Source organism: Lissotriton vulgaris, chromosome 11 (assembly GCF_964263255.1).
Source record: "Lissotriton vulgaris chromosome 11, aLisVul1.2, whole genome shotgun sequence".
In the NCBI taxonomy this organism is placed as follows: Eukaryota; Metazoa; Chordata; class Amphibia; order Caudata; family Salamandridae; genus Lissotriton; species Lissotriton vulgaris.
The window spans coordinates 165,554,682-165,571,466 of NC_141699.1; the positions used below are offsets into that span (position 1 = coordinate 165,554,682).

The 16,785-nt window shown below is 44.4% G+C and overlaps 1 protein-coding gene across 1 annotated transcript in view; it reads left to right on the forward strand.

The window, feature by feature from the left end:
- Positions 1-16,785, forward strand: part of CUX2 (cut like homeobox 2) — an 853,070-nt gene that overhangs the window by 648,020 nt on the left and 188,265 nt on the right. The window contains exons 6-8 of the mRNA XM_086943029.1: positions 3-143; positions 3,334-3,460; positions 7,809-7,885. Coding sequence (XP_086799155.1) covers positions 3-143; positions 3,334-3,460; positions 7,809-7,885 — 345 coding nt within the window. The remainder of the gene's footprint in view (positions 1-2; positions 144-3,333; positions 3,461-7,808; positions 7,886-16,785) is intronic.

Consider the following 16,785-nt stretch of genomic DNA (forward strand, 5'->3'; position numbering starts at 1 on the left):
AGATCCCGTTCCCCTCCTAGAAGCTGCCCGAGGTTTAGAGAACAGGTTACAGCAGCTCCAGTGCATTGATCCTGAGAACAAGACCGTCAAAGAACTTAGCAAACACTGGCGGAAGCACTCAGAGCTCCTCCTGAGCATCAAAGGTAGGTTGGACTTCTTCTTAGTCTATAACTGTGAGCCTTCACCAGGTTAATATCTTCCTTCATATCCCATGTTCATCGAGAATTGGAGAAACATCTAGAAACATTGACATTCATCTAAGCAGTAGTAAATCGAGATAAATGAGAAAGAAAACCACAAGACCAGCAACATTATTTATTCAGCCTAGGAAGGTTGCATTGTTGATTGTATTGTGTAATGTGTAAGACACGTCAGAACTAATTGTGTACTACCGATAGCCTCTGCCATTAGAAGAACATATTCACTACTTAATACCCAGATTTTGCTGCGATCTCCTCTTCAAATAGTACTTAAAAGGTAGAACACGTGTTGTTTCCTAAACAGATTCCCTGATGCCTGGTGTTAAGAGTGGCTGTGACACTAAACCTGTGCAGAAAGAGATTTATTTATTCCTAGAAGAAGGGGACATTTGAAAAATATTATTATGCATGGGTAAGGGAGGATAATTTAGTCCAATGTAGATATCAAAGATATTGTTGTATTCTGCAAAGGAACATAAAGCTGTGCAAGGGATAAACATAGTGCAGTCCGTCATCTGACCTGTGTCTTATAAGAACGCACTTTATCACAAAATATGAAGAAACTAATTCTAAAAGTGTACACCCACTCAGATTGGCTCCACAAACTTTGGGACCTATTAGGGATTGAGAAGTTGAAAGCCCTTGTTAGCCACACATTACCCAAATTCGAAAAAAGATGGGGCACATGCATTACACACGTCTCGGGAGAATTTAATTTCAACAATTAACATGCCCAATATACTTCCACATACTGCAGATCACACCACCCACACCCCCAGCGGATCCAGGGGAAAAGAAAGAGTGAAGTCTATACCTTAGCAACTTGAGCACATTTTGTTTCCTGTTCAAGGTTTGATGTGACTTTGGATTCTGTTTCCCCTCCCATCTTACCCCCCCCCCCTTTCAGTTTGGACCCATGACTACCGCACCGGCCTATGGATGTAGGTGCAGAATGATGTAAATGTATTAAAACCTTGCTGCTTATTCCTCGCCAGGCAACGGATGTAGGTGACAGCTGATGTTCCTTATCCCCTCCTCTTCTGAAATCAATGAAACGTTACAATCCCAAAAATGTACACCCTGTATAAAGCTTACCTTAAATGCCACAATAAGATTCCCACATCATTTAGAGTGGAGGGTGAAATCCAAACAGTGGCCTATCTACAAATCCAAGAAGGTGGAGAAAAATGCATCATCATTTTAAAGGGGGAGTTCCGATGGTGCCAAATGTCATCAACACTAGAGTGCAGTACATAAAGACAGGGTACCTGATTCACAAAGGTAAACTGAGACTAAAGCCTAACTTTATGACTTTCGGTATTCAAAAGGGCATTTACTACTCGTAAATGCCCTTTGTGAATACCGAAAGTCTAACTTTACAGCTTTTGATATTCACAAGGGCCATTTATGAGTAAATAATGCCCTTTGTGAATACCGCAAATAATAAATTAGACTTTCGCCTCAGTTTACCTTTGTGACTCGGGGCCTTTGTTCTTGAGACTTTTATATGGGGAAAAGTACCATTAAACTGTATGAACTAGGATTTTGCCAGTCATCATGGGGTTCTCTCAACATGTTTCCTATCTGACATTGCCTTCTATATTGTTAACTTAACAAACGGTATTGGAGAACATCATTTTGTCAACCAAATGAACTTTTTGTAAAATGAGAGCAAATGCATTCAATCTCGAGAAACCCATGGTAAAATGAGTTTAATCCCCCAGTGATTCCACATTTCTCATTTTAAGAATGTGTTTGGTTTTGTGAAATGAGGGTAGGTTAAAGGTTACCCAGGCATTTGGCTGCATACGTAGCCCACGCCCAGAGCTCGCAGGTAAACAGCAGAAAGGATGCTGATGACGCCCTAAGTGAGCGAAGCCCACATTGAACTACCATTACTACAAATTGAAGTCACACCTGATAGCAGTTTTAGGGGGAGTTCCAAAAAATATCAGTACCAGTCTGTGCCCTGTTGCCTCATTCCATTGGGACAACAAATCAGGAAGTTCATGGGAAAGAAGCAGAATGTAAACATCCAGTAGAATTTTAAGACCCAAGGAAAAGCAAAGAAGGTTTAACGGAACTACCTGGCAGGAATTAGGATAGCAAGCAACGAGAAGAGAAATCTGGCTCAGCATAGAGGGGAAAATTATAGGTTGATGCAAAGGCCAGAAAGTGCTACTATAAAGGCGAAAGCAAAGCAGCAGTGCAGAGACAGTGGGATACCAAGGAAGCTGGTTGGTATAATCAAGCTGGATTCCAGCATATTCCCATAAAAACTGAGCTGACAGTGCAATACCTCTTCATACATGAGGCAAACAAGGCAAAAACATCTAAGAAACAGGCCCATATTAACTGTTTAAACGCATTTATATCATCAGCCTTAAAAAAATCCCTTGGCTAGCTGACCACACAGGGCGAAACACGCAGTGGCTGCCTTAAACTGATGGAAAATGTAACATCAAGCATTGGACCAGAAAGTGTACAAAAGAATATTATCTAAAAAATCATAGATCTAGAACGCCATCCGCTCTTTAATAGCCAGTGTTTACTTCTCTTGCATGCTTACACCTTATACTTTTTTCTAGTCAATGATTACTTCTAATATGTGCATACTTCTCTACTTATTAAGTAATTAGCTGTCGTACTCACGCACATCGATTCACACAACAGTTAAACCATTTTCTAAAAAACCTACTTACTACATAATGTTTCGTATGAAGCCCATATGGAAGAAGGAATAGTTTTAATTCCCTTAAGGAATGAAAATTGTTATGCATCAGCAGCTAATGATGATTAAAAGACCATATTTTGTATTCTAAGAAGCTTAGACACATTGACTTATGTTGGGAATATTCCAGACACTTGTCCTCACACAAGGTTTTGAACGAGGCTATTAACAGCTGTGTCTTAGGCTGGAAGATACCACTTTCAGCGACTTTGGGCTGAACTTGAGATTTCTCGTCCAGCTGTGATTTCCTAACGCCTCTGGTGGTGAAACCTGCAGAAAGTATTAACTCTGTACCCTAACTTCTGAAAATCGATTTTTCCCCTGGCGACTGGTATTTAGCGTTGGAAGACGCCGTTGGTTTTCTTCGTGTCATGCTGTTCATATGAATTTTTACACCTACAGAGCAGAGAGAGGGAACATCTCCAGCTGGGATCACAGCGTCAGAGGAATCCCGCGTCACCACCATTAACAGCAAAGCACTTTTAGCAGAAACTCTACCGCAGAGACATGCCGCAGCAGAAACAGAAAAGTACGTGAGTAGTGTACAAGCTTTTGGCTTTTTTTGGTGGTTGCATTTCTTTCCCAAGCAGTGCTCAATTTGTAAAAGAATAAGTGCCTTGACCCAAGGTTTTGCTCAGAAGCCCACGGCTGTCGTTATCAAATGTTGGGGGGTGCAGTATACCAATGCTGCATGGTCTTGATTCCACCTCATGCCTTTTTCATCCACCAACACACACTCACTGCTCCTTTATCTCACTCTTGGAGGTTCTTTTTCATCCCGGCTTTCCTTCTTTGTCTCTGTTTTCTGTCTTTCTCTTCCTCATTCTTTTTCGCTTTGTGTTATTCTCTCTCCTACTCAGGATCAAGGTGTGATGAGGAAACATACGTGCTGGTTCCTAAAAATGAGGGCTGGTGGGTCTCGCCTGCAACCACTGGCTCAAATTAAGCACTGCTCCTCAGGCATCCTTTTCTGATGAAGTAACAATATTCAAAAATGTTAGCACGAGGAGTTTCTCCCTCCTTACAGTGATCTGATTGCCACAAAAGAAGCCTTCTGCTTTTCACAACAATATCTGTGTCTCTGCAAATCATCCTAAAAAGTTGGCCACAGTGTAAGAAATAGATTGTGGCTGAGTTTTTCAAATGTGTTTTTGCCCGGTTCCTGCCTTGAAGTTTTCCCAACTTGTGAGCAAAGCCCCCAGTCACATGAAATGAAAAGAAATGAAATGAAAATGGGTTTTATAGAGCGCACATAGCTGCCCGTAGGCGTCCAAGCGCTAAGACTGGAGTGGTTGTCTAGCAGGGCATAGAGCCGGGGGAGGGGGAGATAGAGAGGGACAAATGATATAAGTTGCTTTAGACACTGGGTCGAGGAGGGGTCTATTTATTAAACAAGAACGTTTTCAATTGCTTTCGGAAGGAGGTCAATTGCGTATTGGACCTCAGGAGGAAAGGGAGGGAGTTCCATAACTTAGCCACGTTAAGGGAAAACGTTGGCAAAGCTCGGATTATAACTGTGACGCATGGATTACAATAGATGTAGGTGGCAAATGTGTATGTATATTCTTAATTGCTAGTTCCTTCTACCAAGTGGTGGAAGGCGTGAATAAGGTGTACCGTCAGCAAAGCCAGGCATCCGCCTAATGGAGAAGTAACCTGTGAGACTTTCCTCTTTTCGAAAGTGGAGTCAAAAGATAGTCCACTGACCCAAACAAAGGCGAATGCATAGGTTTAATGTTATCCTTTATCCTTGCAGTCCGCTCTTAGTTCCCTCTGTGACCTATAGCAGTCATTTAACTTGGTCCTCCCTTCGTGGAGAACGCATTAGTGCTGCCCCTGCTCAAATGGCATTACGCAAATCTCAACATCCGGGCAAATTGTCGCCCCTTCGCCTTCTTTGCCTTTCACTCTAAACTGTTGGAAAAGGTAGTGAACATGAAACGTTCTCACTATTTATAATCCCGTTCTCTCTTGGACAATTGCTGTCGGCCTTCTGACACCCAAATTGTCATCTTCATCTCAGGCAAGGTTTCTGAAACATGCAAAAACAACATTTGATGGACGGAATGTTGCACAATGGCAAAACATTAACCCCCAGTCACAGATCTGGGTTTAATCCATTGTTATTTTGCTCACCACACCACCCCAGTTCAGACATGGCCATATGCAAATCAGTCTTGACCCTGTGCCTCATGGGAACAGTCCAGCTCGAACTGCCAAGCCATGTCTTCCCTGGATCGGAATCAAGCATCTTAGGACCGGTTTCTGGCTATCAGCCGTCATGAGGCAGGATAGCTTGATTCCAGTGGCATGGAGAGCATGGGACTCACGTCTGAGCATACCCGTCCCACTTGGGGTGACAAATGCAAAAACAACAATTGATGGACGGAATGTTGCACAATGGCAAAACATTCACCCCCAGTCACAGATCTGGGTTTAATCCATTGTTGTTTGTTGAAGGTTTCTGAAACACCAGCCACGTTTTGGGAATGCATGGTGGACATTGCTAGGTGGGTGTCCCCTCGAGCTGTTAAAATTAAATGGAGATAAGACTGATGTCGTCTTGTTCAGCAAATCCTCCAACATCTGGTTTTCGTTGTGGTGGCAAGAAAACGTGAAAGACACCCTTGTCCCTTCTAAACTCATCATAAATGTTTGAATACTTGTTAATCACAAGCTTACCATGACCATTCAAATCAATACCCTCCCAGCCGTCTGCTTTGCCACCATTTAAATGTTATGGAAAGTATATACCCGGCACCCCTTGGTTGCCTTCAAGACCATGATTCAGGTCTTAGTCACCTTGCATTTGAACTATGGGGATGCCCTCTCTGTGGGCATATCCCAACATCTGATCCACAATGTCTAAAATGCTGCTACTCAGCTTGTTCCGAGTATGCCCGCCTGATCCACCATATCTGAACATTTGTGGAGCCTACATTGGTTCCCCGTGAAGAAACAAGCTATGTGTGAAATTCTTTATCACCCAAAGCTTTTCTTTGCTTATCTCTTTAGGAAACTTTCCTTTAACCAACACACCCGTGCCCTTGTCGTGCAAGAGCTAGTAGTGGTTCCTTCTCATTCCTGTTTACAGAATATTGGCACAAGCTTACTCTTTCAGTATGCTGCCTATCTGATTTTCTAGCTTTTACAAAAGAGATCAAAACCTGGCTCAGCTCCAGAACCAGGACTGGCTTTAGGGTATTGCAGTCAGTGCAGCTGTACCTGGCTCTGAGCTCAGGAGAGGCGCCATGTTTACAAGCACAGTATGGATTTCAAGACAACTGCTGCAGAGTTCCTTGTGTGTCCAAACGTTTTCAGTGAGCAATAAAAATGTTAAGGTAACTCCAGTGATTAATGTCCCTGCTGGAGAGAGATCAGAGTTTTGTCTAAAGGCAGTTTTGTTATAAAGTAGCACCGATGCCTGCTGCTAAAAACGTGTGCCAGGCAGCGCACAGACCTGTATTTTATCAGCATAGCTCAGTGGATTACTACTTTTGTCACACGGATCATTTTGTTACTTGCCATTCACATATTACAATCCTAAAAGTGATCTATGAACTGTTATCAAAGAGCTGCATCCAATCTACATGGTAAAGGTTTGAAAGTTATGTTTTTTTACCCAGTCTTTCATTATCCTGATGTTGTGAAAAATGGTTTGTTTGGGTAGAAATACATTCTTAGTACAGCCAGCCGCAGCCACTGTGGTTTGCTTTAAATCCTGAGTTAGTTCTTCTCCAGACCAAACACTCTTAAAATATACTGCCTACTAGTATGAGAGACTCATGGCGCCTACAGCTTGTAATCCTTTATGTCTTATATAACATTTCCTATAGACTGATTCACATATGTAGGATTCTCCCAAAAAGACGGTGTCACCGTCTGCCACCGGTGATAAAGCTGGCCCTGTCTAGGATACTTCAAGCTCGGTTATAACATTGTGCTTTAGCAATCCACATCTGAAACCCAATAGTTAGTGCATTAACTAAGTGTTAATTCCGCACTGCAGAGGCCTTTTGCCCAGCAAGAGCATCTGATGTATTGATTGAAGGAGAATCAACATTGGAGGAAAATCTTGTTGCTGTTATGGAGTGATGCTTTTGTTTGCGCTCTGGAAGCTGGAAGGCCACATGTTTAACGTTTTACTTCAACCCTAAGCATATAAATAAGTTATTTCCTTAAGTATATATGGTTAGAGTGCTTCAAGTATAACACCTGATGTTTGTTTGCAGCCTGATACTTGCCACAAGTTTAAGGTGGGTCTGTTTTGGTAAGTGTTTTGATATTGTAGCTCAGAACCAGACAAACCTTAGTCTCATGACTGTTATTCAATCTACTGCTCAAGGCATTGTCTACTCCCCTTACCAAGGGTTTATCTGCTGGCACTCAAAGGTCAGGCAGTGTTTTTCATCTGCTGTGCCAAGAGTTTACCAGCCACTCATGTCAGATGTTTTTTTTCTGACTTATTTTGCCAAGAGTTTGCCAGTGCTTTATGTCAAATGTTCAGGGTGTCCTGAGCCTTTGTCAACTCAGGATGATCTGCAGGGCTCCCATCTTCGTCTTAGCCTTTTCTTTGATCGCTTTTATTCTATCAACGTGTTGACCATAGTTATTTATTATTATGTATGTTATTTATGTATGTATGGTTTTTGCAGGCATTTTGATGTGGTAAAGTGATGCGGATGATGATTATGTTGCATGCCTAGATGCTTAAAGGTTTAGTAAAATAATGCTATGACAATTGGGTCTTTGCTGAGCAGAAGTTCAAAACTCAAAAACTGTGCCTCCTCTGAGTGAAGGCCTAAACGATATTGCTGTTCTAGCTTCAAGTTGTGAAGTGGCATTAATATTAAAATGTGACACATTTTGCTTTACAGGGGACTACAAGAAGCACAAATCACTTTGGCTGCCAGGCTGGGAGAGGCAGAAGAAAAGATCAAGGTGCTACACTCGGGTATGTAGGGAGTGTACATTTCAGATACTCCCACCATGTGATGTAAAAAGGATGAGTGTGCACGGCTTTTCCATGTTGTTGACTAAGATGTGGTGCTTTGATTATTTACAACCCTTGTGCACATGTCTCGACATTTCTAATACCATGGTGGGCGGATATCATCATGTTTTACAATAACTGAGAATGTTCGGCCCCACGTGTATGATGAGTTAATGTGTGGCTCCTTGCTAAATACATTGTTGAGAAAGCTCTGTGTGGGTGCTCACAAACTGACCCACCTGCACAGAACAAGTAGTTCTTCAGCTGATGGCAGAAGAGGTTTTAGTTTCTAATGGATTTTGCGCTAAGAAAAAAATGTGATTAGTTATGTATTGCGTAGTTCACTCAACTTTGTTAAGAGAAGTGTCACTTTAGAAACTCAGTGTGAGGAAACTAGTCAATGAGTTCAGAAAATAGGATTATTGGAATGAGTGTTCATTCGGAGATGAGACACTCAGCTTGCCTTACTAGTCCTTAGTAAATTTGACAACTGTAACCCTCATCTAGTAGGTCATGCCCTGAATTTATTTTGCGCTCTCAGTAAAGCATTTTGCTTCAAGAACTCTCAAGAGTCTCCCCAAAAACACTGCTACATCACAGTATCGCAACTAAGTCACGTGTTTGTCAGCTAAAGGCAGACGTTTGTACAAGCTACTGATCCTGGTCGTCAAAGCCATAAAACAGCGCCTTCCCAAAGTACTTCTCTATAATCCTGAGGCAGAGCGTACTTAATCACAATTTACGCTCCACCAGCAGAAACCTCGTTGTGTTGGGTCTTATCTCTTGGAGTGTTGGGGTAACCATGGTGCTGGAATGTTGGTGGGAAAAGAAGCTGGAATGCTGTGGGTGGAGTTGGAAGGAGGCATTAGTGGCCAGCAGATCTTATGTGTTTATCGTCCTGCTGATACTTATGCTTAATAAACTACTTACCTGAAGAACTACGACTCTGTATTGGAGGCTAGGGGTACCCTCGGCAGGACAGCTTCACCCATGTGCCTTCAGGTCTTTCTGGCTTTGCTGCATCTTAACTTTGTGGTCCCATTCAGGAGGTGAGTTGGTTTGCCCTTATCTGCCCTGGGGGCCGACAAACACTTCTTCATCTGCACTTTCTCACCTCATCTGACCAACCACTTTGAGGAGCGCTGAGGGGGGCGAATGATTTCAGCTGCGATAACTTTGCACGAGCTAAGAGCGAGTGAAGCGGTGTGTCTGCAGTCCTTCTCACTGCGCTGGAGAGTGCGCCTTCCACGCTCCCCGTTGTCTTTGTGCGAGACAAGAGCGCTTGAAGTGGCATGTGTGTTTGCAGGTAATTTCGACTCCCTGAGTGTGTGATCGGAACTCACACTGCTGTACGCTTACAAGCGGACGTGCTTCATCACGTTGAACGGCCAACAAAGCAGCCATGTTGCGTTGTTGGTAGGGAAAGAAACTGGAATGCATTGGGTGGAATGCTATGAGTGAAATTGGGAGGAGGCGTCGGGGGGCATGCAGATGTTATGTGCTTATTGTCCTGCTGATACTTATGCTTAATAAATAAGCCGCACACCAGTTGGATTGCAGAGCTTACTTGATGCCACCCAAGAGTTGCAGCTGGAAAATGCTTTGCAAATCAACTAGGAAAAAACACAAATCATGACAATAAACTACACAAAGCCTAGAAAACCACACTGGCATTTGGGCAAACACTGCTTGGAGCCTGTGACAGAATATAAATACTTAGGAGTCATCATACACAATTAGGAATCTTTCAAGCCTGAGAAAGAAGGCCTGAGACGAAAAGGTACCACAGTAGCATTAGTGCTGAGATCTCTGAAGAAGAAAGTGGGTGACCCTACCTTAACTCCTCTAATCCAGGTACTTCAAGCGAAACAATTGCCAATAATATCATATGGGAGTGAGCCATTGCGAGGGAGAGACACAACCAACCTGGACATTATTATTATCGGGGCATACAGAATGATCTTTGATCTCCCAAAATACACATCCCATGCACAAATAAGATTAGAATTTGGCCTTTAGATACAAACCATGGCCAGAAGGGAGGCTTATATTAAATGCTGTCACAAGATCAGGGGCACCGAACAGAATACACTAAACACACATCTCTGGGCGGAACTGACATCTCAAGAAAGATCCCCAGCCAGAGTTTATCTTCATGACTCCTTAACACAGCTAGGCTGACAGGCCCTTTGAGAGACATCTGCAACCCACTCCAGCTTCACAAAACTAGTCACCTAAGCCATCTAAATGACCTCGCTAATAGAGGACAAGTCATTGCTGGTGGACAGGACACACAGTTTGTTTGTACTCAACAACTACATCACTGCAAAGCTGCAACCATAATTCAGTATGGGATTCGCCTTTGCAGCGAAGGAGACATTTTTGATATGTCGCTTGGTCATGGCTTGGTCATGGTACCCTTGCTCCTACAACTAGCGCCCTTTAAGCGGAATACAAGAATGACCTCCAGCCGACTATGTGGAACCGGGTGTGAAGACCTTTTGCACTTAATATGTATCTGCACAAAGCTATTGGACGAGCGACAAACAATTCTCCGCCCCCTCTTTAATAAAAGAAACATTTGAACCTGCAGACAGGCGGTATTGGCCTGTTTTGAACAGACCGCTAAGCAACTTAACTGCCGCTTTGTGAGATTCTTCTACATAGTAGAGAAGAGACTGGTGCTGTTGCTGTTTTGAGATGGAAAAACAGGTGAATGAAAAGACGTCTCCAGAAAATTCTGAGAAAACTTCAATAATTGAACACAAAATCTATGCCTCTATGATGGGAACGTTCAAGCCCCCAAGGTCACAACTGACTAGGGCACCTTGCCATCTGTTTACACATTAAGCACTTTAACTTCGAAAAGTCTCTAAGTGTATACTAAAGTGACTAATATGCGCCAGTCATGTTTAGGCATTAAGCACTTTAAGTAAGCAAGTATTAAAAGCGTACATTTATTTGGTGAATTCTCGCTGGCCACATTTACATCTCCACGCACTGGCACTTTACCTTAGCGTACTCTCTTGCTTCTAATACATCTAAGTTAGGATCAGGGCCCTTGGCATAAGTCTCCTGCGTACACCGCAATAAGAATTAACTAGGTACCCACTATTAGAGAGCTCCTCATTTACGAACTGAATGTCTTTGCGCATCTGTACATGGCCTTTAAAGCACAAGGTTTCATGGATTTTACATGGTTTTAATTTAATGCTCTCAAATTTAATGTTTTACATTTTTTTAAATTCTTTTTATTTGTATTTTCGTAACATGTACAACAATAACATAAAGTGCAGTGCAATACTCATAAGCGTATCTGCTGGACAGATCAGAATACCAGTACATTTGCCCCTTATAATGTTTTAATTAACTGTACAATAAACGTACTTTCTTACTTTTGCTTAGTAAAGTAGCTACCTGAAGAACTACAACTCTGTACGTAGCTACAATCAAATTTCCACATTCAGTATCTCGCTTCTGTACCTTTTATTCAATGCGAACACTAACCCCAACTCTCTCCTAGCTGATTTTCAATCAGTCATGCTGCTTGCGTCAATTAAAACTGTTGTCAAGGAACACCCGATCTTGGAAAAATCATCATGCACAAGCTAACCTATCACTGTAAGCAGGTAGATATGCATATATGATAGATATTTGTAATCTCACATATTGGTCACCATATCCAATCCCCATCTCTGTGTACCCATGCAAAAATGCTAATCGGGCCTATCTGCCATGTTCTGTTGCTATCTTGCAAAAATCATCGTGCACACTATCACTGTATACATGGAAAGATGTATATATGATAGGTGTATGTAATTTCCTATATTGTTCATCATTTACCACATCCATACCCCATCTCCATGTACCCACACAAATCTGCTAAGAGGTCCTATGTGCCATGGTCTGTTGCTGTGTTCAGCATTTCTTGTTGAAGTGCTGTGTTGTGCACAAATAAATATGACACACGGCATCCTTGCTGATGCTCACAAGTTGTACATATTATCGTGTGGGCATCAGTTCTCCTTGTCTTACCTGGAAGACCACATTCCAGTCCTGGGTTTTCCCGGTACAATGCATTGCAGTCTGTAGTCCAGTTGGCTTAGTTGATGTGAACTCAGACTGCCTCCCTGAGTGATTAGTTTGCTAAAGGCACACTGAAGAGAGGGACATGGAGTCACGTGATATCTGTAAGTTCAATTGGAGTTGCTCCATCACAATTCACTGATCCATGGAAAGGTGGTTCTTGTTTAAGGACATTACTAGTAGCAGCTCCTCCGCAATGATGAGGAGCGTCTCCCCACTGCCTGCCGCAGAGCCAGCAAACGAAAAATAAAACACAGCTCTAGCATCGTTTTATTTTGTCGGTTGCCAGCTCTGAGCCAGCTTGCGCAGGGAGGGGCGGGCATGGGGAGGAGGAGTGCTGTGCACTCCCTAAGTATGCATGTGTGTGGCCGGCCGTCTCAGGCCGACCAAAACACACATGCGCACTTAAGTTTCTCCAGCCCGGCTACATTCAGCAGCCGGGCTGGAGAAGCCCCACAGACTCCATGACCCGAGCGGAGCGTCTTTCCTGCCCACTCATGCCAACTCTCACGCTGGGACCATGAAGAGGCCAGCAGGAGCGATGCGGCACGAGAGGAGGCTGGCGGCTTCAAGTACGTTTTTATTATTATTAACACGTCATCCCGCACGCGCTCATTTCCCCATGGTACCCCCCGCCTCACCACCCTTTGTTAGTGGCGACCGCCACTGGACATTATGATGTGGCGATTATTTAAACGAGGAATTTAAAAAAAGCCTGTGTAGCTCTTTCTGGGCTTCAGAGCAAATCGTATGTTTTTTTTCCAGATATGCAGATAACTTCATAATGTGCTCCAGGACTTTCCCAGTGCCAGAGGCTGCCTGCCTCACTATCAAGTGGCAATACTACAGGCATTTACTACAGGCATAGTCTTCTTCACATTAACACATCTTAATGATGTGAAATAACATCCAACAGCGGTGTTGCCTACTGTCTGTAACTGGTGCAAGCTATGACCAGGTCCATAGAAGCTGGTTGCAGAATGCAACCGTCGGCGATCTGTATGATACATAGCATTGCCTCTTCCCATATTTAAACATATATACAAGCCCTCCTTGAGACTTCTTCAACTCTTTTTAGGTCGAGGTAATATCAAGGTCTGCCGAAGGCAGAACCGGAAGTACCGAGATTTAATGATTCTTAGTATGGACTATTTGTCCCGCCTCTGTTTTTGCCTCTCTCCCATTGGCTGGCTTCCTAAACGTAGGCCAGCCATTGGAAGAGAGAGCTGTCCCTCCGAATAGGCTCTGTCCTTTTCGGATTTGGAGGTGTGTTCGGTGTTCTTCTTCCCACTTTTAGGCCACGCCCAATCTGAGAACACCGAACACGCCCCTCAATCCGAAAAATGACCCTGGTTTCTCCAAGGCATTTCTGCCTTGCCTCGGAGAAACGTGGTCATGTGGAGCGCTCCTCTCTTGTTTGGAGATTGCGGCTGCCCAGCCTGCAGAGCGGCGGGCCGCTGAGGAGGCTGGGGCAGCACTGGGAATCGGGGTCGGCGAACCCACGAGGGGGTTGCGCTGGCTAGTGCTGCGGGCGGCCTCGGGACACCCAGTCTTCGGGGTTGTCCCATCCGGGGCGTTGCCGCACATTATTTCGCCGATTGTCGGCGCTCCCTGTGAGTGCTTAGTGCCCTGTTGGGAGGCGCTGTCCGAGAGGTATACATCGTACCGCGGGTTCAAGTCCCACAGTAAATAAAAACACATCATGATATTATCGCGCATCTCATTGCTACTTGTGGCCCGCCTCGCTACATGCGTAAGGTGACCTTTCCTGGTCAGGAATGGGACTGGACGGCCGTTGTAGGCACGCGGTCCCTGCCGGTAGTTTAAGTGGCCTGGGGCGGCCCGCGATTTTGATTACTGCCCCCGCACCCTGACGCGGCGCCGTTCGCAGCTGCTACACCGTGGGTAGTCCGTTGCGGGCCTAGTTCCACCCCGCCTCCACCTCCCCAAGTAGGGGTCACACCATGCGGGCATCGCCCGTGAGGGGCACCGTTTCAGCCTCAGCCCCGGCCTTGCCTCGTTCTGGGCAACTTTGTTAGTTGCAAGGCCGCGGCCGCACCCGGGGGGGAGGGCCTCCTTCCAGTGCGCTTTCTTACCCGTAATGGCAGCGCTTTACTTTAGGAAGGATAGCGCTTTGCAATTTGTAAATTGTTCGGCCGCACCACCTCCCCACACGCATATGCTACGGCTTTCTATTGGGGGGGAGGGGGGGGGCAGACCTCTTTTTCAGCGCCTTTTGGCCCGTAAGTGCTGCGCTTTATTTTGGCTTAGGATAGCGCTTTAAATTTGCTGTAGTTGTTCGGCCACAGCACACCCCCACACGCCTATGTCTCGGCTCTCTGGGGGGGACGTTAAGCCTATTTCTCGGCGCCTTTAGACCCGTAAGGGTAGCGCCTTACCACGGCCTAGGACAGCGCTTTATAATTGCTGTAATTTCCTTTTGGCTGCAGCACCTCCCCCCACGCCTATGTCACGGCCCCCCCTGGGGAGGGGGGGGGGGAGTTAGACCTATCTCTCAGCGCCTTTAGGCCCGTAAGGGTAGCGCTTTGCGTTGGCCGAGGACAGCGCTTTACAATTGCTGCATATTGTCATGAATCGTCTCCTTTTCTGTCCAGGTACAGTGCTACATTTCTTGTCATTCGGCTGTTATTAAGTTACAGCACTTATATACCTACACATACAAGCAGCGCTTTAGTGGGCAGGTATTGTCCGGTACCGAGTTCATTACTGTCTTCATTTGAAAGGGAGAGTAATACGGGACTGGCCACAGGCACCGTTTTGGCGGCTCTTTGCTTGATCACTTTCAAATGGTGCGCTGGCCTCTATTGGCCGCTTGTGGTCGGCGCATGCCGGACGGGCATGGCGCTTAGACGCCGGGGCATACGTACCTTGTCAGCAGCTTGGCAGGCTAATTGCGGCGGTGTGCCTTATTTAGCGGGGACAGCCGAGCGTGTTTTCACTGGAAGGGCTGCCGACCTGGTGCATGAGACCAGGGTTCGAGTCTCGTGGTGGCGTCCACATCCAGTGATTAGGGGCTAATCACTTAAACTCCCCGTGCCGGAAGGTGTCATGTAAATATGGTACTCAGTTATGCGCTCCGATACATTCGGGTCAGGTTTGCGCTATGGTTGTTTAATGTAAACACGATGTTCGTGTTTGGATTACCACCCGTGATCCCGGCGGTTTTGAGGGCACAGGTCAACAAAATAAAAGAGGTAGCAAACGATGCATTACTCGAGGAAAAAGTGACGTGTGCAGGTTCAAAAGCGTACAAGTGAACATAGTGGTATAATACTGCAATATATGGAGCTTTTTTTGTAGGTTACTCTATGTGTAAGTGCCAATGTCTGTGTGAGGGGGGCTCTGTGTAAGTGCCTCTGTCTTTGTGTAGGTGACTGTGAACAACTCTATCTAGGTGGCTCTCTATGTGTGTGTGGCTATGTATGTGTAAATTCAATAGGTCATGCATATGCAAAAGATTAAGCTATTAGCATTGTGAATGACAATGCCATTTATTTAACGATTAAGCTATTGCAAATTAAAAAGACAATGCTGTTTATTTATGATTTAGAAAAAAACTTAAAAAATAATAAACAATACCAATAGCTCTACCTTTAATAATGCCGAGACCATTGCATTGTAAATGCTTGTTTTGTTCAGACAATTGATTTATATGTTTCTGAAAGTGTTTGTTTGCTTGCTACTGTTCACACAGCAATGTCATAAGGTTTATGACAAAGATCCTCAGATGAGATAAGAAGAAGTCGATTAAATGGCTTTGCTGCTAACTGTGGACTCTTGGGACCTGCGCTCTAATCCCGGCATTAGTACTTAATTGGAAACCGTGTGATTTTGGGCGAATCGCCTAGCATCCCTGTGCTTAAAATTGTAAGTGTGTGAAAAGTTATTCAAAGATGCGAATCCCTCCTGTGCTCTCCAGACAGCAGGCCAAGGGCATCTCTTCTTAAATATCACAATATGAAGTGTACCTCAAAACAGAATGGGTTGGTTTTAACTTTAGGGAAAGAGCGACTACAACTCTGCAGCTTTTTTTTTGTTCACAACACATTTTATTGGGGTTTTGTCACAAAACGGGACCAGTATGGCCCTCATACATATATAACACATGATTATAGAAAATCCCAGATAAATATAAACACTTGGACTTGCACGTGGTCCACCCACCCACCATATATCATTAACAGCGCCCCGATATAGAGCTAACACTAGTCTCCATTTCAGTTCCATAAGACTCTTGACCAAATTGTCTTATTTCGGTATCAAGTTTGGTTGCGAACAGGGTCCAGAACCAAATCCCTATAATCTGTCAAAAGTAACCATATCTTCCGATGTTTTTCTGGACAACCCCGAGCCTGGAACTCTGCCACCTCCAACCCCATACAGTGGTCCTTCCCTCGCTTCCAGCAGCTCTGCATCTAAGACCTACTGCATGTAGTGGTTTCTACCCAAACAGGGCCGCCATTTTGGGACTAAACTCACGTGAATTAAGTTTTCATATTGTAAAGTGCAGAGCGGCTTCAGGAAACTGCAGCCTTGTGTTCCAGTTTCATACAAATGTGGTTCCAGCGGAGGGTTGACAGTTCTGCATTTATGACTAGTTTCCAAATGAAATGATTAAGTCTGTATCTAGTCACTAGAGTAAACATTCTGTGGGAGTAACTTACTTAGTTACCATAAGCTAAATCCAGACATATTGTATAGCATTAATTATAGAGCTTTTATCCAAAGTGCTGTGCATGCAGCACACACTCCAG